At 43.2% G+C, this 24,983-nt stretch overlaps 2 protein-coding genes and 1 long non-coding RNA gene across 4 annotated transcripts; 2 read left to right on the top strand and 1 right to left on the bottom strand.

Annotated features, from left to right (window-relative positions):
- Positions 1-1,521: 1,521 nt before the first annotated feature.
- On the top strand, positions 1,522-4,443 carry LOC119698157. The gene is made up of 3 exons (XR_005256074.1): positions 1,522-1,786; positions 2,215-2,289; positions 2,941-4,443. It is a non-coding gene; the product is annotated as an uncharacterized LOC119698157 (long non-coding RNA).
- On the bottom strand, positions 4,368-9,344 carry CCDC127 (coiled-coil domain containing 127). Of its 2 annotated transcripts, none has more exons than XM_038129777.1 (3): positions 8,957-9,344; positions 8,520-8,648; positions 4,368-7,910 (listed from the first exon to the last, which is right to left on the bottom strand). In XM_038129777.1, the coding sequence occupies exons 1-3, from the start codon at positions 9,081-9,083 to the stop codon at positions 7,237-7,239; spliced, it is 930 nt and encodes a 309-aa protein (XP_037985705.1). In that variant the 5' UTR covers positions 9,084-9,344; the 3' UTR covers positions 4,368-7,236. The 2 variants fall into 2 exon arrangements, with proteins under 2 accessions (XP_037985705.1, XP_037985706.1); XM_038129778.1 differs by having other exon boundaries at positions 8,918-8,957.
- A 133-nt stretch (positions 9,345-9,477) lies between these two features.
- On the top strand, positions 9,478-24,585 carry SDHA (succinate dehydrogenase complex flavoprotein subunit A). Its single transcript, XM_038129756.1, has 15 exons — positions 9,478-9,623; positions 12,245-12,331; positions 12,616-12,777; positions 13,550-13,693; positions 13,824-13,988; positions 14,984-15,132; positions 16,408-16,532; positions 18,733-18,901; positions 19,481-19,676; positions 20,488-20,659; positions 21,957-22,075; positions 22,448-22,559; positions 23,142-23,272; positions 23,793-23,906; positions 24,241-24,585. The coding sequence occupies exons 1-15, from the start codon at positions 9,555-9,557 to the stop codon at positions 24,325-24,327; spliced, it is 2,001 nt and encodes a 666-aa protein (XP_037985684.1). The 5' UTR covers positions 9,478-9,554; the 3' UTR covers positions 24,328-24,585.
- The last annotated feature ends 398 nt before the right edge of the window (positions 24,586-24,983 follow it).

Below are 24,983 nucleotides of genomic sequence, written 5' to 3'. Positions count from 1 at the left end.
CAGCCACCTCCAGGACATGCACGGTGCCAAGGGTGGCAGGGCCCCTGCAGGTGCTGGCACAGCTGAGCCAAGCCAGATGAGGGCTGGACTTGGTGTGGCAACTGTTCCGTGTACAGTTTCCACCTTTGGAACTCGTAGTATTTCATCGTACTGTAAAGGAGGATCTGAACAGAAAACAAATGCCCAAGCAGCTTGTCTTCTTTTGGGTGTAAGTTCACCTGCTGACCAGGACAAAACCAGAACAGCTGACAGAATTAGCAGGATTTTGAAACATCCTGATAAACATGGATCACCGGACTTAGCAGCAAAAATAAATTAAGCAAAAGACTGGAATACAGTGCTAAAAGCTGAAGTTTGAAGCTTTGGGTCCTAAAAGATTCAGTACATTCCTTGTGCAATAGATTTCAGATCAACTTCCTCTGCACAGTTTCATAATAGTGTATTAATTGTTCCTATTTATTGTCACAATAAAACATACGAGATAATTTGAAGATCTGAAGACAAACTGAAATCTTTTACAGTTATGCTAAGCTGTGTGCAGCTATGCTCCTGTGAGGAGCAGGGAGTTGGAACTGATTCTGCATTCCTTCCAATTCAAGATATTCTATGATCCTATGATTTTCCTGCCCTCCGTCACAGGCCGGAGGAGACTGCCTTGGGGCAACTTTTTTAATAGGGATCCTGTGAAGGGAAGGACAAATAGGAAGAAGAAAGACATGACTATTTTTTTGAAAAAACAATTACTTTCATGTAAAGCCACTGAGAAAAGCAGAGGCTGCTGGCAATACACATTGTTTGCAACTAGGTTTCAGGTTGCAATCAACAGTTTCAGGCATGAAATGCAATATGATCCTTTCATTGTGAGTCTGTCATGCCTGGTATGATATAGGACAAATCTGTAACTCTCCAGATATTTTCATGGTTCCTTGCAATATACCAGGCTATTAGGATTAACTACATTATTTTCTGACCCTTTCAGTACTGCAGCAGATACTGGAGTGAAATCTCTTAATTCTGTAGCAATATCTTACCAGCCTTAGTCCCATTTTCTTTCCAGTCAGCTTCTACTTAGTAGTCAAAGCATCATATACAGCAAAAAAATTACTCTTGTTTGTGTAATGAGCCTAAACCGGGAAAGGATGGAAATGTAAAGATGGTGGAGAAGGAGAAGTTAAACGAAATAGTGTCTGTGACAGCCCATCCTTTAAAATAGGTGGTGAAAACAAAAAATCCCTTTTACAAGCTGCTAATGGGTGACCAGATGTGCAAAAAAGGGGCCCCAGGCTCAAGAGCAGAGTCAAAATCTCCAGCCCAGGGAATGATAATGACCATCTTAGAAAGGGAGATACACTGGCAAGGTATTTCAGAGCTGCTTAGTTTTAAGGGTAATAAACAATCACAGGTGGTCATACAGTTTACCTTGCCAATAAATGATCTGTAGATCTTTAACTGGATCTAAGTTTTATGCTCTGTTGTTCTCCAACTCTACCTGATAAGTAACCAAAAGGCACAGCTCTCACAGCTCCTCAGCGGCATGACTGGATTTCCTGTGTGAGTGCTTGAAAGCTGCTGCCACCAGCCCACAGCAGTTCAAGCAGGGATACCTAAAGATTTTGGAGACGTCCAATAAACTTTGGAGCCTAAATTTCTTCCCATGAGATTGTAAACTTCTACAGATTGGAAAGAAGTTCCAACTTGTGCCAACAAGTATCACTGCAAGGCAGAAATAAGGCAGCACTGAGCTGTTGTTGGAACTCTGTCCCAGACTACTGGGAACACAGCAGAGGTAGGATGTCACACACAGTGACTTCCACATACATCCCATTCTGGAGTGGTTTTATGGTGTCAAGAAGTTTCCTTCAGCAATCTGGCATGCTGAAAAACTTTAAGTTTATTGTGAAAGTGGCATTGTCCCTAGCCACAGAAAAAATTAAAGGGAACACGCTATGAACAGCATGCGTGCTGTAGTTCATCCAGAACTGAGCTGACACTGATGCCCTTGTGGCCTCTTTCTCCTTTTATAAGAGGCACAACCTTCATGTTTGTCTATACTGGTAGTTTGCCTAATATTCACTTCAGTTTATATATAAATATTTAACTGAAGCAATATCAGCTCCACCAGCAGCATGCTTTGTTGTTTTGTTCTTCTTTTTGACAGATATATATTGTCTTTTGACAATATATGTGCTGTCTTTAATATTTCACTATATACAGTCAGAAGATCACCAAAATATTGTTTCCATCTTTGGACACATCTCACCTTTGGAATAACTTCAGGGGGAAATACAGGTAAGGAGCATAGGGGTAGAAATACTTCTGTGGACAGCACCAAATTGATCTCATGATCAGAGGGCTGGAATGCTTCTTCTATGAAGTCAGGCTGAGAGAACTGGGGTTGTTCTGCCTGGAGAAGATTTGGGGAGACCTTACTCTAGCCTTTCAGTACTTCAAGTGGGCTTATTATGAATAGGATTAAATTTTTAGCACAGCCTGTTGTGATAGGACAAGGCATAATGGTTTTAAACTAAAAGAGAGTTAGTTTATACTAGGCATAAATAGGAATTTTTTTACAACAAGGGTTTTAAAACACTGGCATAGGTTGCCCAGAGGGGTGGTAGGTGCTTCATCCCTGGAAACATTCAATGTCAGGTGGGATGGGGCTCTGAGCAACCTGGTCTGTTTGGAGATGTCCTTGCTCATTGCAGGTGAGTTGGACTAGATTAGTTTTAAAGGCCACTTCCAACCCAAACCGTTCTATAATGCTCAGCTTCCCCCTAAATTTTTTACTCAGTGAAGTGCTATTGCTTGGGATCTGTCACACAAGCGGCCCTCCTCCAGCAGGCAGCATAACACGTTGACAATTGTAGATTGCTTCTTGCCATCTTCATTAAACAACGAACAGCGATCTTTAATCGAGTTTGTCACGGTTTTCTTTTCCAGTGCTGCAATATACGAAGAGGCGCTAATAGTTTGCTGAACTACACCCAACCCCCTGTGCACAGAGGTCTGCCGCAGCACCCACCTCACTGGAGACAAGTTCATTCTGGTTTGGTCACCGAACACCACGGTTTTGCTCACCTTTCTTGTTATTCCCCCGGAGGTGTTTGGGCCAGAGAGCTCTGACGGTGCAGCAATAGGAGATGTGCTCCAGCGGAGCTCATGGGAACAGAGAATGGGCTGCGGCTGCCGGCTGGAAGAGCCATCAGCCACAAGGGGGAAGCAGCATCCAGTGACACAAACACCAACCACAGCAGATGAGCATTTTGCTCTGACTGCGATAAGTTTAGAGGTGGGGTATCTCAGAAATATAAACCTGTTATGAACTCAAGAGTGAAGAGGCATTTTTCCAGCAGCTGAACAGTTCGGGTAATCTCAGCACAGGGCTGTTGGGGTGCATGACCGTAAACAGCTGCCACCACTGTTCTTACAATCCACCAGCTCTCTCCAAACTCTTCCATCCACAGACTCCTTGTTTCCAGAAGCACATTTACTTTGTTCACTTCAGCTTACTTTCAGTTTTTGTTGCAGCACTCAGCTGTTTTGCTGTGAAGAGGCCATTGCCTCTACACTACACTAAATTTCAGAGTTACTTCTTAACGGGTCCATCTCCTGCCTCAGGCAGTGACCAGGGAAAGCTCCTGACTAGGCAGTAAATTAATGACCACTAAATGTGGCCCTTGGCATGCAAACCAGCAAAGCCTTCATATCCAGCTGCACCGCAACTGCAGCTACAACCTTGCCTTTCATCCTCTTTTCACAGCAATAACTCATATTCCTTTGATTTCACCCCAGTACCTGAACTGTTGGCCACTGTTTCTGCCTTGTATCCTCCACAGAGGAACACTGAGTTTCCTCATCCTCACACAGGAGTGCTCAAGCCCATGCTTCACAGAACCAGAGGATGGTGGAGAGCTGTGTCAAATACAAATAGATGGAGGATCCTTTATTACAGGAACAAGGATTTCCAGAGCGTCTGAACACTGTCGCAGAGCAGCCAGATTGCAGTTCTTCACAGAAAGGAGGAAGATGAGGGAAATGAAAAGCAGCTGACATGCAGAATGAGACATCTGAGGGATTCTGGAGGAAGGCAGAACACTCTACACAACACTCTGTTGAAGGAATGTCCCCAGTCTTTCAGAGGGATGGTCACCTTTAACCCCACATCTTTAGTTAATGCTCTGCACTTACCTGTTTAACAGTGTTCTTTCCTAAGAAAAAAACTTTGTAACACATTCTTTTCTCAGCACCAAGATCAAAACTTTTTACATGCCAATTAAAAAATTTACAATTTGGAAAGTCTGAATAAAGCGGCAAATTCCAGTTCCCCCACCCCTCTTGCCCAAGTTACAAAACAGTGCAGAAATATGTAAAGGTTTTTATTAATTGTAATTGTTTAATAGCTCAGTGACAATTTTATAATAAAAACAAGTTCATTAAATACTTTGAAAACAAATTATTCTTGCATTCTACATATGTATATGGGCAGTTCCAAACAATTAACCAATTCAGAACAAGTGCTGGGCAAGATGAAACTTACATTAGAATTTTCAGAATAACAACCTACAAAGGGGGAACATTTCAAAAATACATTACATACCCACAAACGTGAGTTTTGGAAGAAACTAGCAGGACCAGTGATGCTAAATCAGTCATACACTTTTAAAAAGCCTTCTGAAGTAACCCTTCTGTCTTGAGACAATGATCTTCAAAGCGTCCATGAACAATAGTTCTATTAGTTGTACAAATAAATGACACTTCTAAAAAAAGAGAAAGTGAATACCAAACCTTTACTACATTGCATCCAACCCTGTACATTCAAGTGTGCAAGGCTTGAATGTACATCTTCATACTGAACAAATAGTACTTTACTCTTGATTACATTTTCTTTAAACATTTTGAGTGATATGAATAACAAACGATGAAAAAATGAAAAAGCATAAAACCTTTGATCTTTTAAGGCTAACTTACACAAAGTCAAGGCATCAATCTCAAATACACTGGCACTGATTCACTGTCTGCTCTTAGTCAGCTGAGCAGCTTAACTGCCTGCAGGAACGTATGAAGTGTGCCACAGCTAGATGGTCACTTTCCTCATCCTGAAGGAATTACACACGGGCTGTTATTCACACTAACTTGTTCTCCTGGGCAATGAGACTGTGTGCCTATGGCCAGCTGCAGCAGCTTGGCTCAGGGTGTCACATACGATTAGCAACTCAATTGTGTTCTCATCTCCCAACCCGAATATACCTGGCACCCTCCTGACAAACTGTGGCCCTTCTTGTGTTTGTGATCTCTCTTTTTTCCTCCAAGTTTGTCAACTAAAACTTTATTTTAAAAAATCAGTATGAAAAAAGGATTAATAAGTCAACACAACAGTATAATTAGTACTACCAAGGTGAGCAAAATCTCAGCTGGAAAACCGAGTAGTTGGGAAACATCTATTCTGCTCAGGAATTTTGTTTCATGTTAGATATTTCTACTTAGTAACTGGATTAAGTTGTGCATATTGTTTCAAAAGAGTTATCTGCTGTCTTCTGTGCTCAGACTGAAATGAAACCAGGAGAAAACAGTAAGAGAAAAACCCGACATCTGCAGGAGGATGGGCATTCACTCAGCTTGGATTGCTTTCAAGCCATGGTTCTAATTGATTGCCTAGTGCAAACACATTTGTCAAGTCTAGCCCTCAGTAAATAATAAACTGCTAATTAATGAACTGACAACCTACCAGCACTAATCAAAGTCAAGTAACAGAGAAGACTAGATGTTATAAACACAAGGGTAAACACTGCCCCTTTGAGGTCTAAGGCTGGATTAGAAAGGGGGAAGATAAAAGTTCTTATTATTTTAAATACATGGCACGTTTGAAAAAAGGTGGTTCCTACTGTTTAAAGGACGCAAGGTATACTCAAAGTTCTAAGAAATTGAAGTTTTGTTTGTTGCTGGATTTTTTTAATCTGGATGTTTATTTTTAATTTATTATTTCACTGTACTTATTATTTTATTTTTTACCAAATCTATTTTATTTTACTAGCTAAATTAAAAAGCCCCCTTTCTTAAAAGTTTGCAAAGCTTGTGTATCTGTAGGCTTTCACAGTCATGTGTATGTAAAGTGGTGAACCACAAGCACAAAATTTCAGAGCTGCAGAAAAAAAGTATGTACTTCAGTTCTGGGAGAAGGGAGACAGGTGGGAAGAGAGCAGCGGCTACCAGTGCAGGCTGCATTTATGTTCTCATCTGCAAATAACAAACAGGACCTGTCCAAGGAGCAGAGCCAGGTGCAGTGGCAAGGAGGTTCCGGCAAGCAACCCAGGCGGTAGCCAGTGCCCTGAGAGGCAGAAGCAGCAGCACGGGGACATCCACAATGGTGGCACATAGTTGGGATACAACTAAACCCTTGACTGAGGAAAAAAGAAGTATTCTTAAGGTATCTCCAATATATGAAAATATAACTTCCAGTTTATACATTCCCTAGAATTTGATAATGGATCCCACGTGCCAATGAGACATCAATCTGTTTCTTTATGTGCTATTTGAATTAGCAACTTTTGGATATTTCATTCATAAAGCACTATTTGTATATTAAGCTGGAAGACAAGGCAAGACTGACTAATCTGAAACAGGATCAATCTATTCCACCCTCAGAATACTTTCACGCACACTTATACATGCACATACATTCATGCACATATATATGTATATTTATATATTTGAACACACAGACATGTAAGATTTACGTGTCAAGCAGCTGGCTCCAGCACCACCTCTCCCAAACATCTGCCTCAAAAGCAGTCTTGCTTAAACATATTTTTAAAAAATAACAGTAACAAAAAATGACAGTGTTGAGACACCCTGTAAAATGTCAGGGATAAGGAGCACAATGTGCTACCACACCCTGGGGAGACAAATGACCATTCTCTGTTGCTGAAGTGTGACCATCAATGAGGCAAATTCCTCTAAACGGAGTTCTGTTTTGCTGCTTCTGATACCTGCGGAGTTGGCATATCTCTGTACTGCAACACAAACACACTCACGGAGGTCAGGAGCATGCACAGCTCACCAGAGCATCTGTTGTTAGTGAGAGGAAAGGCACCAGCACTGCACACGTCCCATGCAAGCACAAGTGCAAGGAGGAGGAGAGACGGCAACACAGCAGAAGAATTTAACAGCTTTGGACTACAACTGTGATTGTCCCTACCATGCATGGTGGATCACGTGGAATCCCACTGCTTCCCTTACTTAGCGTTTTCCTAACATGGCCTTTTCTACCCTCTTGAATTTCTGCAGTTCAACAGCTAGCTCCCAGTATCTCAGATACAGCCACATAAGCTTTCCATTTTGACTTCTGGTTCTGTTCAGCACATTGCCACAGTAGTTATCATGTTTGAAAATATCTTTTAAGCCACTCTCCACTTGTAAAGCCATAGCAACAGGATTAGTTGCTGCTTTAACTAGCAGATTTTTCTCTATTTCTAGTCTCTGACTTCTGGGTACTACAAGACTGCAGTAGATGTCCTGTCTTTCCTTCAGTCCCTCTTCAAATTCTTTTAGTAAAAGATTGGCTCTCTGTTGCCACTCTTCTTCCTTTGCCAGGCAGCTCTGGTACAAGGTACCTTCTGCTCCAGAGTGCAAAAGGACTTGTTTTTCTCGCTCCAACTTCTCCTGCTCCTCTTCTAGGAGCTTCCTCTCTTCAACTAGTTTGCGGCTCTGGGACACGAGCGCTTCACGGTAGCTCAGGGTCCTGTTGCGTTCCTTTTCCAGCTCCACCTCCAGATGAGCAACAGCGCGACGATTCTCCGTGATTATATCCCGGTATTTGCCTTCCAGGTCTTTCTGTAAAGTTGACTCTTTTCTGTAGTACTCTTGTTTTTCTTTTTCTATTTCTTTCTGACATTCTCTGGTCCAGATCCAACCTATCACACATAAACAACACCTCAGATGCAAGTATAACATGTAACAGTGAGGGGTATGATTAATTAGCTATGCCTGAAATGAAGCTACTAAGTGGTAAAAAACTTTCTTTCCTGCCCTTCACTTCTATTTGCATGTCCCCACAAAATGTATTTCTGTGGTCCCTGTTTCACGGTGAGTCACTTTAAATGATCATGCTTTCTCTGAAATAAAGTACCCCTATTCTTTTATTGTCTGTAGTAGCACTACCTAGATCAGAGATGGAAAATAAAGTCATGGAGAAACAAACTGAAGGTTTCCAATGTGGATACTGCACGGAGAACTTTCTAAGCCCAGTAAATAAACACATCAGCAACATCTGGCACTGTTACCTCTGGGCTCTCCAGCACATCCTGCGTCCATTTTTCTTGAGAGAGCTTTGTATTTTTGGAGCTTATTAAATATGGATTAACCTCCGTGTGTGAAAAGCGGTCTTTGCCTTAGCGAACCAGCAGCGCTGGTTGTTTACAGCGCTATAAACAAGAAGGCCCGGGGAGTCCCCAGGCGGGGCACGGCTCCATCACCGCCCCGCTCCAGGAGCCCCCTTGGCCCGGGGGCCCAGCGCTACTCACGGAAGGCGGCCAGGCCCAGCATGGGGACCAGCAGGGCGTAATTCCACCGGCTGCCGTCATCGCCGGGATCGCGCCGATTGGGCAGGATGTTCCAGTTGGGAGGGTCATTTAAGTTATTCATGAAGGCACCTGCGATGCACAGAGGGAAGACACGGCCTCAGCAGCGCGCATGGGGGCCGGGGCCGCTCCCGCCGCCACCGTCTCCTCCCGCTGGGCGACTGGGAATTCTGCCCGAGCCCCACGAACGGCGGCCCCGACACTTGGGTGCTTGGCCGCGCCCTGAGTGGCAGCCCCGGCCGCGACACGGCCTGCCAGACCCGTTCCTGTTCCCATTCCCGTTCCCGTTCCCACTCCCGTCCCCGTCCCGCTCCCCCCACAGCGGGACCCCCCCCACGCACGAGCTAGGGAACGCGCGAGCCCCTGGCGCTGCCACTCACCTGCCGGCCCCGCCCCCTCCCGGCCCGGCCCATCAGCCGGGATGAAAAGGGGGGGGACAACAAAAGGCTCGCCCGAGCCCGCAGCGTTGCCGGGCGTCCGTCCCCGCCCCTGCCGCGCCCTTTTCATTCCATCAGCGCCGAGGGCCAGAGGCAGCCGTGAGCGGCGTCTGAATTTCACCGGCTGGAGCTGCCGAGTCTGCTTTCTGTCCTAGGGAGACAGCACGGTCTTCCCCTCACCCTTCTGTCCGAATCTCATGTCTGCGAAATGGTCTTTCCCGCAACTTCAAAACATGATTCTGGCCTGTTTATTACGCAAACTTTCAGGCGCTGTCAGAGAGACAAGGGAGAATCTCACAGTATTGGCGGTCACCAGGGAAAAATAACGGCAGTAACACAATTCTAGTTTTTGATTTTTTTAAAGTGCTCTTTACGCTCAAAACGGGAGCTGTTTAGAAATCTTCCATCACGCTGCTCTTGGGCGGGGCGGCATCGCTCTGCAGGGCTCCCCCTCGCGGCACTGTTGGTCTGTCCCGCCGAGCCCCGCGCCTGCGCCTTTCACGCCCGCTCCCCCCTCCCCAGCCCAAGTCCGCGGTGCGTGATGGCGGCGGCGGCGGCTGCGCGGGGGCTGGCGAAGCGCTGGCTGCGCCCGGCCGCGGCTTCCCGGGCGGTGAGTCCCTGTCGCTGCCCCTTTTCCAGTCCTTGCTCCCGCTCTTGTCCCTGTCCATGTCCTTGCCCCTGTCCTTGCCCTTGTTCCTGCCCTGCTTTCCCGCCGGCGGCGGCCCGGCTCCGCTGTCTCCTCCGTGACCTTGACTCGCCCGGTGATCTTCCCACCCCCGGCGGGTTCGGTTCCTCCGGTGCTGTTTTGGAGCGGCAGCGACCTCGCAACTCGTGGCCCGGGGGCAGGTTCCTGGGAGTAGGTGGTTGTGGGCATGGCTGGGCCGCGCCTCCCGGCTCGGGAAGCGAGCGGCGTAGCCCGAGGCCCTGAGCAGGGTTTTGAGGGAGGCAGCGGGAACGGGATGTGCTGGGAAAGGCCCTGGAGGAGCCTGGCAGGTGCGGCCCGAGCACCGGGGTAGAAAGCTCGCCGCAGACTTAGTGTGTATCGGCAAAAGTGCGCACAGGAAGACCCGTGAAGTGATTGTGCTCCTGTGCTCGGCCCTGCTGAGGCCGCACCTCGGGTGCCGCGCTCAGTTCTGGGCTTGTCAGTGCACGGAGGACATGGAGGTGCTGGAGCAAGTCCGGAGCAGGGCAGCGAGGCTGGTGAAGGGCCTGAGCACGAGTCCTGTGAGGAGCAGCTGAGCGAGCTGGGGATGTAAAGCCTGGAAGAAGGGAGGCTTAGCGGGGAGTTCATCCCTCTGCAGCTGCCTGAGGAGAGGTGACAGGAAGGGGGGAAATGGCCTCAAGCTGCTCCAGGGGACGTTCAGATTGGCCATCAGGAAGAATTTTTTCACAGCAAGGGTGACTAGACATTGGAATGGGCTGCCCGGAAAGGTGGTGGAGTTACCATTCCTGGAAGTGTTTAAGGAAAGGCTGGATGTGACACTTAGTGCCATGGTCTGTTTTACACGGTGGTGTTTGGTCATTGGTTGGACTCGATGGTCTCAGAGGCCTTTTCCAGCCTAATGCATTCTGTGATTCTGGACATGTGTGGGAAGCTAGTGTTTATCTGAGTTGCTTGAACCTGGCTGGTGATTGTGCCCAGAAGGGGCTGCTGAGGAGTCTGGCAGGTTTGTGTTAGGGAGCTGTAAGTTGTGTGTGAAGGCTTGTTCTTCTCCATGGTGAGGTGGGAGTGTTCAGTTTCTTCCCACTGTTCTCATCCTGCATGCCCATAACGAGTTTGGGATTACAAAAGTGGGCTGTAATTGTACTTGTGTTACAAAGCAAGTGCAGAAAAGACAACTGCAGAGAGAGGGAAGCCTTTAAAGAGTGTCTCCATGTTTTAGATGGCAGTGAGCTGGCCCTGATTGAACCTTTAGTTTCAAAAGGGCCGTGATCTTCCTGGTGGCATAAAAATTCAGGATTACTGTAGTCAGTGTTTCCTTCAGACTTAGTGTGACATCTCTTCCTGCTTTGTGGGCTTTTGTTTGAGCTCAAAGCCTGGTAACACAGCAGTGTGGAACAGGGAGAGAGTAGCTGCCTGGAGGAGAGTACTGGTGGAACTCCTTATGAATAGGTGATAGGAACTGATCTTATTCCAAGGTGATTGCAAAAACCAGAGATAGCAAGTGTAATGACACAGCAGATTTGCTGTTATGCAAGAAGATAATTTGAGGAAACTGGTATGAGAAATGATAAAACTAGGTTGAAGAAAGCGTACTGGAGTTCCTTTCAGGGGTGGGGGAGGAGGTGGACGTTTGAGGAGGGAAGAGCCACTTGTTAGCATATTGTAGAGTGGTGGGACCATGAGTGTAACAGCTGCAGATATCACTCCAGTGCTTTTAGGTTATATTTCAAATAGGGGAGTGCTGATGGCACTGGACAGGTCCCTGACATGGCTTTGTGTTGCTGTTCTCAGTAATCATACATGCTGAGTTAGGCTTATTTTTTGAACTGTGTAAAGAAGGAATACCAGATTCTGATACCTTGGAGAGGTGGAGACTAACATTGTGACTGTCTTAATCTTATCAAAGCAAAGACTGCATACTGGATAGGTTTGGGTGTGGTGTTTGTTGGTTTGGTTTGGTTTTGAACAAGTCAGGGGATATGGAGTGATATTGCAGAAGGGTAAGATTTGCATCCTTGTGCTGAGTTTATGTATTAATAAGTGGTTCTAAATTGGTCACTAATTTCATAAAGGATTAGAGAAATATCTGTGACTTTTGAAGCAATACTCAGCTGGAAGAGCATTCCCTACAACCTTTTTTAATTTTCAGTACTATGACCACCTGAAATAACTCAAATTCTGAGGATTACTTGACAGGAGAGTACTTTTCCATTACTTCCCATGGTTCCCACAAAGCTTCATCTTTGCAGCAAAGCAGAAGAATACTTCAGCATTAATTGCAGACATATTCTTCTGTCGGTGCAGAAGAAGTCAATAATGGATAGTCTGGAACACCCTGTTAACTGCAGGCTCTTCTCTCATCAGTCGAACCTTTTTTGATTCTATAGCATGATTATAGGAAAGCCAGAACTTCAGTACAGGTAGCTCTAAAATACATTAATACTCTTGTGTATGTGCTACCAGTGGTGAGCGAAGATTTGTTATAAATGTGGGGTAGCTGAGAGTGCCATAAGTCTCTCCTGTGGAAACATTTGTTCCATAATAGTTGTCTTGGCTTCTTTCCGTAGTGGCCAGCAGCGTGCCAGGCTCCCGCACGGAACTTACACTTCACAGTCTATGGGAAGAAAAATGCCTCCACAAAGGTGTCTGACTCGGTATGTCTGTACTTTTTATATTGTGGTTCAGTAATGCACCTAATGCTTGACAGGCATGAAACTTGCAGGATTTTAGTGGAGCACTGTGTTCAATTGCTTTGTGAGACTGAGTTGCTGAAGTGTGTGGCTCTTTTTATTGATAGTTTCCAAGCAAGAGAGCAGATGTAGCAATTGCTGCAAAAGTCTGTTAAGAACATTATACCTATCCTACTTGTGTTTTTATGAAACTTATTAGACTTATCCTGAACTATTTGTAATCATAACAAAGTGATTTATTTTTCCAGATTTCCACACAATACCCAGTAGTGGACCATGAGTTTGATGCAGTTGTTGTGGGTGCAGGAGGAGCAGGTCTGCGGGCTGCCTTTGGTTTGTCAGAAGCTGGGTTTAACACAGCGTGTGTTACCAAGCTGTTCCCCACTCGCTCTCATACTGTTGCTGCACAGGTGAGAAATGAGGCAGAACAAATGTTTAAAAAATGCCTGCTGTCAGAAAGCTGGTTTGGATGTAGAATAATCATAAAATGGTTTGAGTTGGAAGGGGCATTAGGGGTTACCCAGTTCCAATGGCCTTGCCATGGGCAGGGATTCCTCACATTAGATTAGATTGCTCGGGACCCCATCCAGCCTGGCTTTGACACTTCTAGGAATGGGGCACTTGAACATCTTGTTTCAAGGCCATGCTTCGTTTTATCAATATCGCATATTTAGTTGAAACTTTTTTTGTAGGGTAGTATATAACAAAATCAGAGGATCAGTAAGTTTGGGAAAGACCTCTAAGATCATAAGAGCTTAACCATGAACTTATCACTGCCAGGCTTTATATTAAGTAACAAGTACGTTTCCTTTTGCTTCCAAGCTAATGACATTGCAAGACAAGTTTTTTTAATCTCACTTGCAGTTGTTCTTAAAACCCCTATTTCCCCTTATGTTTTTATTTCATTATACTGCCTCTTTTTTCTTCCCCATTTCTAAACATTATCAAAATGCAGTGCTGCTTCTCTGCCTGTTGTGTAGCTGTGATTCACTGCATCACACAAAAAAGCAGGACAAGCCATTGTGAAACTGAGGAGTTTCACAGCCACATTAAACCCGGCTTGACCACATTTCTTGTACACAGGGTGCATATCTGGTATGTGATTTTTAACAGAAATGTGGTAAACCTACAAAAGCTGTATTTGAGTAATGTAATTCCAGGAAAATGGATTTTCATTTTCAGGGAGGGATCAATGCTGCTCTGGGGAACATGGAGGATGATAACTGGAGGTGGCATTTCTATGACACAGTGAAAGGGTCAGACTGGCTGGGTGACCAGGATGCCATACACTACATGACTGAGCAAGCCCCAGCTGCGGTGATAGAGGTGAGACTCGTGGATTTGATGTCAGCTGTAGTTATAAATAACACAGGCTAGCTTCCAAGGAGATCTCCTTAAAATAACTTGTTTGTTGTGATGCACAAGAGTTTCTGATGCTTGTATTTGGGTTCAACAGCTGGAAAATTACGGGATGCCATTCAGCAGAACTGAAGAAGGAAAAATCTATCAGCGTGCATTTGGTGGACAGAGTCTTCAGTTTGGAAAAGGAGGACAGGCCCACAGATGCTGTTGTGTTGCAGACAGGACTGGACATTCACTCTTACATACTCTGTATGGCAGGGTAAGCAGTGTGGAGTTAACTTGGTTTGGGTTTTTGTGTTTACATTTACTGTTTTTATTTTTCTTTTTCCCCCCAGAGTTTGAAAAAAGATAATCAAACCCAAACCAAACAAACATGTAACTGGTCACTTAAAAATGAGGATTCCAGGGGAATGGCTTATAGCAGTTCTGGGTTATCTTCCTTCCTGAGGCAATGTGGAGGGATGAAAGCAATAGATGCTAATTAGTGGACAGTGTGGGCTTTGTGGTCTGGACTAGTTCTGCACTGTTAGTACTTTTGTGTCTGTTAACCAGACACAAAGAGAATTTATGTAAATTTCTCCCCAAAAGCCCTTTTTTTCCAAAAATTTGACACAGCAGCATTGGGGAACTCTGAAAGAGGTACAAGCCAGCATTTTTTTTTCACTCATCTTCAGACTGGGAGGAGGGGGAAACAAGGTGTAAATGTATTAAGGCCTACTGTGCATTCCTGAGCTTGTTCTATGGCAAGTAAGTGACCAGTGTTCCAGCATGTCTGCTTATTAATTCCACAACCCATAACTGGAGGAAGTGCTGGCTGTTTGAAAATGGTAGTGAGTTACTTGCAACAAGAACTGATCCCTGAGGGCATGAAAGAATGCTTGACTCAGTGCCTGCTGCTCCTGCTGGTTTATTGGGCTCCTGGAGGTGTTTCTCATTTCTCTGGGAGAGCTCAAGTGCAGCATGCTTCTACATGTATGGGGCACTGCAGCTGGCTAACGTGTTGCCAAGTGTAGACTGAAATGACAGGCCCTGCTGCCTAGCTCCCAACTGCTCAGAATTAAGTCCTTTTGCCGCTACTTGTGTCTTTTACAGCTAGCATAGATTAATTAGCAACTCCTTTAATAAATAGTTAGGAAGAAACAGTCTTCCCTGAGAGTTGGTGGGCATGTTTTTTATCCTGAGAGAGCCCATGTGCATGGACAGTTTTGAAGAGAGGTTTCTTCAGTAAAAGTTCCTTTTGTAATTTCCCTCCAGTCTCTACGATACGATACAAGCTACTTTGTTGAATATTTTGCCTTGGACTTACTTATGGAGAATGGAGAATGCCGTGGTGTTATTGCCCTCTGCATTGAAGATGGAACCATACATCGTTTTAGAGCAAAGAACACGGTCATTGCCACTGGGTAACGTAACATTTGTGATGAAGGACCAAAACTTGGGACTGTTACCAGCTGGAAGTTTGTGTGCTTGTACATGTGTTCAGATCCACAGTGTGGAGAAGATACATTGACTGACAGAACGTAATTTATAGGTTCATTCCCCCCACACTAAGAGGAATATAACTGAATTCAGTCATTCCCTCTGAAAGAAGGCACATGCTAATTTTGTGACCAAGTATGAATTTGGTATGAGGTCTGACTTTGAATTCTAGAAATGTGACATAAAGTAAGAATGTGTAAGAGTAATATGTATGATTCAGATGGTCTTTGATTTTTTTAAAATGCTGTTTTAAACAGACATTGCTGCAATGCTGCCAACATGTTTGGCTGTAGAGCTCTGAACTTCCTGTAGGAAACAAGTAGGAAACAACGTTTGTCAAAATTTCAGAGACTCTACTTTCATTAAGATACTGCCACTGTAATTCTAATGTTCTAGGATAAAATTATCATATTATGAGTGTAACTTAACATTACTTGGTTGCAAAGTTTGTATATGTTTATTAGAATGCTATTTGCATTAGTCTTTTGCTTCTTATGGCACTCTCCTATCTATTTAAATATGAAAAATATTTATAAATGTATCTGTGAAAGATACACTTACAAATTAATTTATAAAAGGTTGCCTACATAATTTGTCTTTCTGACATGTTTTTCATGATTGTGTACTTTGAAGTACATGGAATATGTACATTGCTATTTCTCCTGAGAGTTTGTCCTGAAATTGGGCTGATTGGCTGTTCTCAATAACGTTGGAGGCTAACCTAGATGTTTGCAGCATAATAATTAATGTTCAATACCTGGACAACTAAGTTTTTAAATCTAAGAATATAAAAACTGGACCATATGGGCAATCAAACCATCATTATATGCTATTTTTTATAAAACTGCTAATGATAGTTCAAATGAAACTGAATGGTATGCATTGAGAGAACTTTCTGAAATAAGCTTTTTTTTTTCCTGGCAGAAAGGCTTCTGATATTAACCTAACAATCCTGCTTTGGAATTGGTTTTCTTTTTCTTCAACCTTGTGTCACCAGCCATTTTTCAAGTATGGTTGAGCAAAACTGGGCTAAACCAGTTTTGTTTTCTTTTGGTTGAAATAGTACAGGAGATGGTAAAACTTAAGCACTTTTCTTATTAACCCTTTCCACTGTTGTGCAGACAGCATAGTTAGTGGTATGTTGTAGTGATGTTTTAATTTTTATTCCTGTTAATTCTGTTAACTTTTGTGTTCTGCAGTGGGTATGGCCGCACTTACTTCAGCTGCACATCTGCTCATACCAGTACTGGTGATGGAACTGCCATGGTCACACGAGCTGGGCTCCCTTGCCAGGACTTAGAATTTGTGCAGTTTCACCCCACAGGTACTGAATATGAAATTGTGCTTACAACATTATTTTTAATGAGTTGAACAGATTTTTATGTTGTTTTAAAATGTCACAGAATTACACAATATGCTGAGTTGGAAGGGACCCATCAGGTACATCGAGCCCAACTCCTGGCCCTGCACAGGACACCCCGAGTCACACCATATGCCTGAGAGCAGTGTCCACACACTTCTTGAACTTCATCTGGCTTGGTGCTTTAACAGGCTCCCCTGGGGAGCCTGTTCCAGTGTCCAGCCACCCTCTGGGTGGAGAACCTTTTTCTAATAACCAATCTAAACCTCCCCTGACGCAACTTCAGGGCTATTCCCTTGGGTCCTGTCACTGGTCACCACAGAGAAGACATGAGTGTCTGCCCCTCCTCTTCCCTTCACAAGGAAGTTGCAGACTGAGTTGAGGTCTCCCTTCAGTCTCCTGCAGGCTGAACAGACCAAGTGACCTCAGCTGCTTCTCATTCAGCTTTCCCTCAAGGCCCTTCACCATCCTTGTTGCTTTCCTTTGGATACTCTCCAGTAGTTTAATGTCTTTCTTATATTGTGGCACCCAAAACCACCCCCAGCAATCGAGGTTAGGCCACCCCAGTGCAGAGCAGAGTGGGACAATCCCCTCCCTTCCCTGGTGATGCTGTGCCTGATGCACCACAGGAGATGCTTGGCCCTCCTGGCTACCAGGGCACTGCTGACTCAAGGTCAATTTGCCATTGATCAGGACCCCCAGGTCCCTTTCCAAGGCACTGCTTCCCAGCATCTCTTTCCCCAGTCTGTCCATACATCCAGGGTTGCTCCATCCCAGGTGCAGAATCCAGCAGTTCCCTTGTACTTCATGCAGTTGGTGATTGCCCAGCCCTCTGATTTGTTGGGGTCTCTCTGCAGGGCCTCCCTGCCTCTGAGGGAATCAACAGCTCCTCCCAGTTTTGCAGTGTCTGCAAACTTGCTCAGTATCCCTTATAGTCCTGTGTCCAAGTCATTTATGGAGATGTTGAAGAGCACAGGCCCTAAGACAAAACCCTGTGGAACCCCACTAGTGACAGGTCACCAGTATGATGTCACCTCAAGCATGATGGGCTCAAGTTGGTTTCCACTTTTCTGCAGCATTTTAGAAGTTGCTTGTGACAAGTGTTTAGACTTGCCTGCAGCTGTTGTTGAATATAAATTTGAGAGTAAGACATATGATGTGAGCAAGGTCTCAGCTGTTCTAATTTAAAGAGCAGTGTTTAATATTTTGAGGTGCTGTCCTTACAATACTAAGAAAGAAGTTTTATGAATTACAAGCTGAAACTACCTCTTAAACTTATATTTCCATTGTCCTTAATATTTTACGGGGTTTCATATGAGATACAAGAGCAATGGGATAGGTGCAAATGTTAGGGAATTATATACTAGCATCTTCAATGAAGTGGGGTAGTTGAAGTTAAGGTATATATATAGAACTGTGTTTTTCTAGCACGTGATCAGTATCTAAACTGTGGATAACAATGATCACAAACGAGATTTGTAGCTAATTAAATGCTTCATTTTAACTCATGATGCGACTTTTGTAAATGGTTTGCATAATTTTACAATGTTATTGTTATATCATAGGGATCCAATGTTCCTTTGACTTAAAGTTTTTCTAGTTAAAGAAGCTTCACTGCTTGTATGATAATTCTGCAGCTTTTAGGATAATTATCAAGTGAAGTGCATGAGTTAGTTTACATTTTTATTTTCTGTGATGACCAGTGCTGCAGAGTAACAGGCCTTCTTTCTCTAAAGGAAAAGGGATACCAAGTAAGCTTTTATGTTCCACAGGATTTGAAGCTATCTTGTACTGCTTCAGCACAGAAGAGGGAACAAAAATGAGCAAATGGACCTTGAAACATTTAACTTCTGGTTTATTAAAAATCTTAAAATAATTGGTGACGGTCCACAAGGTCTTAATAAAATTCTCCTGATAGGTGCAGGTCACTTCCAGTTTTAATATTTGAAATACTGTGGGTGTTTCAAATCAACTTGGTTACCTTTTGGAAAGAGTGTTTAAAAGGAGTAACAACATTTGAGGGACAGTTCCTAGAGGTATGATCAGGGTGGAATAAAATCTGCACCTCTGATTATTTTGTGAAGACCATTTTTATTCAGTGTTCATCCTGATTGTGAAATTGTGTGGAGAAATCTCCTTTAATGGTGTTTTTGTTTTTGAACAGGTATCTATGGGGCTGGCTGCCTTATCACAGAAGGATGTCGTGGAGAGGGGGGTATTCTGATCAACAGTCAAGGTGAAAGATTCATGGAGAGATACGCACCTGTTGCCAAGGATCTGGCTTCCAGGGATGTAGTGTCTCGTTCTATGACCATAGAAATCCGTGAAGGAAGGTTAGTTAAATGCTCTTCACAAAGCTACAGAATGAACTCTTAATCATGCTAGACTGTGAAGTGCAGGAGTTCATTTGATAAGCATGTGGTAATTCATGACAGTGAGCTTTAATGACTGTTAAGCTGATCTCTGTGTGTGAGGCAGAAAATCTTTCTTGTTAATTCCTGATGATACTGACAGAGATCAGATGATATTAAGCGTCTCCTCTTAAATTCAGTGTCTAGAGACACTTGCTCAAACAAGCTTTATGTATATGCTCTTACTACAAACAAAATAATTTGGTGCTGTTCTCTTGACTAATTACCAAGTTTTACATATTTCTGCAAAGATGTAATAGCTGAAAATCTTAAATAATGTGAATTACTGTGAAAAGAAAGCTGGGAGTTGGAAAATGGCCTCAATTCATCCAAGTGCCACAGTGTTATTAAATATGCTAGATATTGATTTTTGTCAGATAACATTTGAAAAATAACCTGTTTATTTTCAGAAATGAAACAAACTCGATTAGAAATTCTGCTAGTGTTTGTAAATTCCTGTTATGTATTCCAATGTTGTTGTTTTGGTTTTTTTTTTGCTAGGGGTTGTGGTCCTGAAAAAGACCATGTGTACTTGCAGTTGCACCACTTGCCACCACAGCAGCTGGCCACCCGTCTCCCAGGGATTTCTGAAACAGCCATGATATTTGCTGGAGTTGATGTCACTAAAGAGCCTATCCCTGTCCTGCCTACTGTGCATTATAATATGGGAGGTATTCCTACTAACTACAAAGGACAGGTAAGGAATACGTGTCACTTTTTGGGCTGTATTTTCATCATCACACTAGGAAATTACTTTCCAAATAGAAAAGCATTAAGAATGTTTTTTATAAATGTAAGGATGCTTGATACAATTTTTAATAATAATATAATAATGATGTCAGAGTACTTAAAACACACAATCTTTTTGGTTTTTTAAAATAACTCGATAACCATGTTCCAGTCCGTCTAGAGACGGGCGTTCCAAGCAACATCTAAAATGAAATTACTGTCAGATCTGACAACAATTCTGTTAGTTGAGCTGAGGATAATATAATTGAACATAGATCAAAGTAGGGCTCTGTTGCATTCTGTAGCATGAGTTAATGTGTATTATTCCTCTAGTTCATGTAATCTAAACACTAAAGCAGATCCTCCAACTGACACTAGTTGGAAATCAATATGATGGTGTCAACTGAATTCTTCTCTTTGTGTACTTGTTAAATTTCAGTGTAAAATTTTGCCTTAGAAGCATGTGCAGATCAGACTTTATTCCTGTGCATTTCTGACTTGCTGCAGAATTGTGGTGAAACAGAGCTATGCACTCTTCATAAGAATATGTAAGGAAATCTTGGGGTTTAGTCCTGTCTGTATATACATACAGATGTAAATGTATGTATTTGCATACATTTCTACTTGCCCTTTAGAGCTAAGATAATTCCGTGTTTAGAGGTGGCAGAAGCTTTAGGTTGCTGTGTTCCATCCCTACATGCACGTGGCCTTTGCAAATAAGGAGGTTGGCACTGTTTCCGAGTGTTTTCAGAGTGTTCATGGAGTGTGTGCTGTGTCAGGTGATCACACACGTGAATGGTGAGGATAAGGTGGTGCCTGGCTTGTACGCCTGCGGGGAAGCTGCCTCTGCATCTGTCCATGGTGCAAATCGACTTGGAGCAAACTCCCTTCTGGATTTGGTGGTCTTCGGTCGTGCTTGTGCCCTGACTATTGCAAGTACATGCAAGCCTGGTAAGTCTCACTGTTCTAGAGACATTTGCTTTTATGACATAGTTTCTGCCCAACAAAGAGTTGTTGCTACCCGATTCAAATTTAGAATGACACTCATAGGCTCTTACTTGTTAGAAAAGGAAGAAATCGGGGTTTATGCTTTTTGTAGGTGTGTTCTTTCCCAGGCAAATATTTTGACATTACTATTTGCTTTGTAATTGATCCTTTCAAAACTAGAATTGAGCTAATGCTATTGGCAGGAGCAGTTAGGATTTTGGACAAATTAACACAGACTATTGAATGTGAAGACTATTTTCTACATACTGCACCATCTTCTAAATCAAAATGTAATCTGTCTTACACATGGCACTTTTGTATAGTGGAATTTGCTGCCACCTTGCTGATGTATTTATAAGAAGGACTGACATGCAAGTGGTGAGAGAGAGAGAGTAAAAATTGCAGTATCTCATTCACTGGATTCTCACTGCTGAATCTTATATATTTTAAAATAATCTGGTTCAGCAACAATTGTTGACCTGAGAAAACAAAGAAGCAAGCCCTCCCTACTGGACATTGTAGTTACATTGCCAGAGCAGCTGGAGTCCACAAATAGTCAACTCTTTTCTTACTGCTTAATATCCAAACTGCACCAGCTGCTGAGACTGATGATTCCTCATGGAATCAGCCTAGATCTTGTGGTGCCTGTTTGGTCCAGCTTTGTGCCAACATTTTTTTGAATCCTTCTGTGGCTCTTTAGATTTAGAAATTATAGAAGGGGGTTTATTAATCTGAATGCAAAGCTACATGTGAGATGAACTGTGCTGGTAAAATGCTGTGTTTGCTTTGTTGCCCAGTAACATGTGGCTTCCAGTATTAGAGGAAAAATGCAGAGCTCATGTCTAACTGCCAGGCTTATTGACTGCTCCTGGTCCCTTACACATCCAAGAAAAGGTGGGAGGTTTGGGACTGAGGAGACAAGGAAAGCATAGCAGTAGGTGGTAAGGACCACAGGCTTAGTCCATAGTTTAGAAGAATTTTCATCAAGTGCTGCTTTGAAGGAATGAATAGCAGAATTTTGCCCAACCTATAAAGTCTTTAATTGTTGTAGGAAAGAATGGGATTTCATATTCCACTGAGAACTTTAAATACATGGATACAATTGGTGGAACTTCAGGAAAGTTACACTTAATGTGCACCTCAGAGGAAGAAAACAGATTATGTTTTACTTAAATCTGATTTTTAGTAATTGATAGTCTCTGAAACTGCCAGAAACCAAACCCAAGCCTGACGACTAAACTTACTGAAATTTTCTTACCAGGAGAGCCAGTTCCCTCCATTAAACCAAATGCTGGTGAAGAGTCAGTTGCTAATCTTGACAAGTTAAGGTTTGCTAATGGAAGCATAAGGACCTCAGAAGTGCGACTTAACATGCAGAAGGTAACCCTGGGGAAACTCTCAGGGATAGGGTGGGATAAGCTGCAAGCAACTGTGGGGTTTGGTGACTTGGCAAAGTGCACTTCAGGATTTGCCATGCAGAAGAAAAAGTGGGTGAGAAGATTGTGTGTGCAGCAAAGGTTATATCACTTGTTAATTCTTCTTCCCTTCATGGTCATTCCCTTGTGTAGTTTACCTGCTGTATAATAGAGTGGGGTTTCAGTTGTTTGGGGGTGAATGGAAGAATGTGGGGTTTTTCAGGCTGCAGACAAGTTTGAGCTCAGAACAGCTCTGTATCGAACTCTTCTGGAGCTGAGGAAGTTGGATGCTTTGACATGCAGCATATCAAACTGATTTTGTTTTACTGCGTTGCAGGCAATGCAAAACCATGCTGCTGTATTTCGTACTGGTTCTGTACTCCAAGAAGGCTGTGAGAAACTTAGCCAAATTTATGGTGATCTGGCTCATCTAAAGACTTTTGACAGAGGTAATTTGATAGCAAAGAACACACCTTGCCCAGAGCACTCCAGGAAGAGTGTTGGTGGCTTTGCTTTTGGTTGGTTTTTTGGGTTTTTTTCTGTAAACCTAACGTGTTTCTTAAATTTTAGTCTGAAGATTTTGACCATTTTGAATCTTTCAAAATATTTTGTAGAGCCCTACTTACTAAACGTGGTAATCAGGTAAAATATTTGACCTTTGCAGTTGTTTTCTGGTTGAAAAATCTTTCAAAGCAGCAGGGACTGAAATTGGATTTATATGTGTAAGGTACAAACTAGGCCCTCAGAACATGATGCAAACTTGTCCAAATACCAAGATGAATTGTGAACTTTGTTAGAATCTTCTGAAAGTTTGGAGTTGCAGAGAGGTAGCAAGACTATTCATAGACTGAACACTCAGTTTTCATTCTTCAGCTGAGCAGATCACAATGCAGACAGATACTGCCATGCCTTGTGGTTTATCTTAAGAGAACTTGGTTATTTAAGTGCAACTGATGATGCACCTTTGGTTCACTCACACGTGTGTCTCTTGTTTGTAGACCATCTTCCATAGTATTTTGATATTTTACCAGGTATTGTGTGGAACACTGACTTGGTGGAGACCCTTGAACTGCAGAACCTGATGCTTTGTGCTCTACAAACCATTTACGGTGCTGAGGCTCGCAAAGAATCCCGGGGTGCCCATGCCAGAGAGGATTATAAGGTATAAATGTTTTCTGTGACCTTAATGTAGGATTGAATCTCCTTGTTATTTGTCCTCAGATGGATTATTTTAAAGTTGTAACATCTTCAAAGTACAGTCTTCAGTGTTAAGATGAGTGTAGTATTTGGTTTGGGTCCTATTTGTTCTGCTCTCTTATTTGTTATTTGTAAAAGGACCGATGCATGGAACACTGGGAATGATCTTGAGAGGAGTTGCTCCATGTACACATCTGAGTGATTAGAGACCTCTAAACCAGGACTATAGTAATAATATCATGGATGCATAAGCAGGACAAAAAGATGCAGAAACAGAATAGTTGTCCTATGCAAGGAAAGTTACCTTAGAGCCCTTGTTAAGCCTGAGCATTTCAAATTGGACACAGGCAGTGTTAAGAGAAAGCTTGCTGTCTGTTCAGAGACATGCTGGGTTACAGGTGTAATTGAAATGCAGCTGATCTCGTGGTTGTAAAGTGATTCGCCGATACAGCTTCTGGTCTGTACTAATCTCATTTTCTCCCTAGTTACGGGTGGATGAGTTTGACTACTCTAAGCCACTCCAAGGCCAGCAGCGGAAGCCATTTGAGGAGCACTGGAGAAAGCACACCCTGTCATACGTGGATATCCCAACTGGGAAGGTACTTAGAGCTTGGTGCTTGAGGAGCTTTTTTGCTGTTGACAGCTGTTCTCATAAACAGCCTTGGAAATTGTGATAATTTTGCACTGTTGATCTTTGGGAAGTGACTTTGCTATTTGAGCTGGAATTGTGTTTCCCCTTGTGTCAGGCTAGTTCAAAAGCTTTTTTCTTCTAATGGTGACAAAACGTGTTGTTGTGTGTTTAGTAGAACAGCTTTATGGTATTTCAAAGATAGAACTGAATTCTGACCCTATAAAAATCTTAACTGCTAGGGTTTTTTGGATGTCATTCTCTAATCCTGTTGTCCTAATGTTCTTTGTTCTCTTTTACTTTAGGTTACCTTGAAGTACAGACCAGTGATCGACAAGACTTTGAATGAGGAAGATTGCCAGACCGTCCCACCAGCGATCCGCTCATACTAGCAGCTTCCATCTCACTTGAAGCCCTCTCCCAGAGAGGCCAGTGTACATAAGCATAGCACAAGCAAACCAAAATAGTGTTGGCACTTAGCACTGAATGGAAAATGCTGACAGAACTTTTCTCCAGCTTGTATTCTGCTGTGGCTTACTGTACATGTATTAAAAGCGGAATGTAGAACAGCTTACGTTCTTTCACTCCTCTGTCAAAAGGGACAGCGAAAACACAACATGTGTCTAAATAAAGTCATTACAAGTCTTGTATTTGTTTATGTTGATCTGTATATAATTACAAAGCTCTTATTGTGAATGTGTAGTTATTTCCATATTTTCAAAGCAAGAAATGTGCTCAGTGAGAGGACAAGAGGCAGTGGGCACAAACTGAAGCACAGGAATTTCCATCTAATTATGAGGAAGATGATCTTTACTGTGAGAGTGGTGGAGCACTGGAACAGGCTGTCCAAAAAGGTTGTGGAATCTCCTCTGGAGATACTAAAAGCCTGCCTAGATGTGATCCTGTGCAACCTGCTCCAGGTGAACCTGCTGGCACAGGGGGATTGGACTAGAAGACCTCCAGAGATGCCTTCCAACCCCAGCTATTCATTGCAAAAGTTTTAGACAAGATGGAGATGCTGAATTTTGTGATGTGGGGACTTCAGCAT

Source organism: Motacilla alba, chromosome 2, assembly GCF_015832195.1.
Source record: "Motacilla alba alba isolate MOTALB_02 chromosome 2, Motacilla_alba_V1.0_pri, whole genome shotgun sequence".
In the NCBI taxonomy this organism is placed as follows: domain Eukaryota; kingdom Metazoa; phylum Chordata; class Aves; order Passeriformes; family Motacillidae; genus Motacilla; species Motacilla alba.
The sequence above is the reverse complement of the archived record's forward strand: the minus strand, read 5'-3'. Positions and strand labels throughout refer to the sequence as shown.

What these genes read in the sequence shown, in the direction of transcription:
- SDHA (XM_038129756.1), top strand. Translation starts at nt 9,555, where the DNA reads ATGGCGGCGGCGGCGGCTGCGCGGGGGCTGGCGAAGCGCTGGCTGCGC. An exon ending in CCACAAAGGTGTCTGACTCG is followed by an intron (nt 12,332 to 12,615) that starts GTATGTCTGTAC and finishes TTATTTTTCCAG; the next exon opens with ATTTCCACACAATACCCAGT. An exon ending in ATGCCAGAGAGGATTATAAG is followed by an intron (nt 23,273 to 23,792) that starts GTATAAATGTTT and finishes TTTTCTCCCTAG; the next exon opens with TTACGGGTGGATGAGTTTGA.
- CCDC127 (XM_038129777.1), bottom strand. Translation starts at nt 9,083, where the DNA reads ATGAAAAGGGCGCGGCAGGGGCGGGGACGGACGCCCGGCAACGCTGCG. An exon ending in GGAGGGGGCGGGGCCGGCAG is followed by an intron (nt 8,649 to 8,956) that starts GTGAGTGGCAGC and finishes TGTGCATCGCAG; the next exon opens with GTGCCTTCATGAATAACTTA. An exon ending in GCTGGGCCTGGCCGCCTTCC is followed by an intron (nt 7,911 to 8,519) that starts GTGAGTAGCGCT and finishes TATGTGTGATAG; the next exon opens with GTTGGATCTGGACCAGAGAA.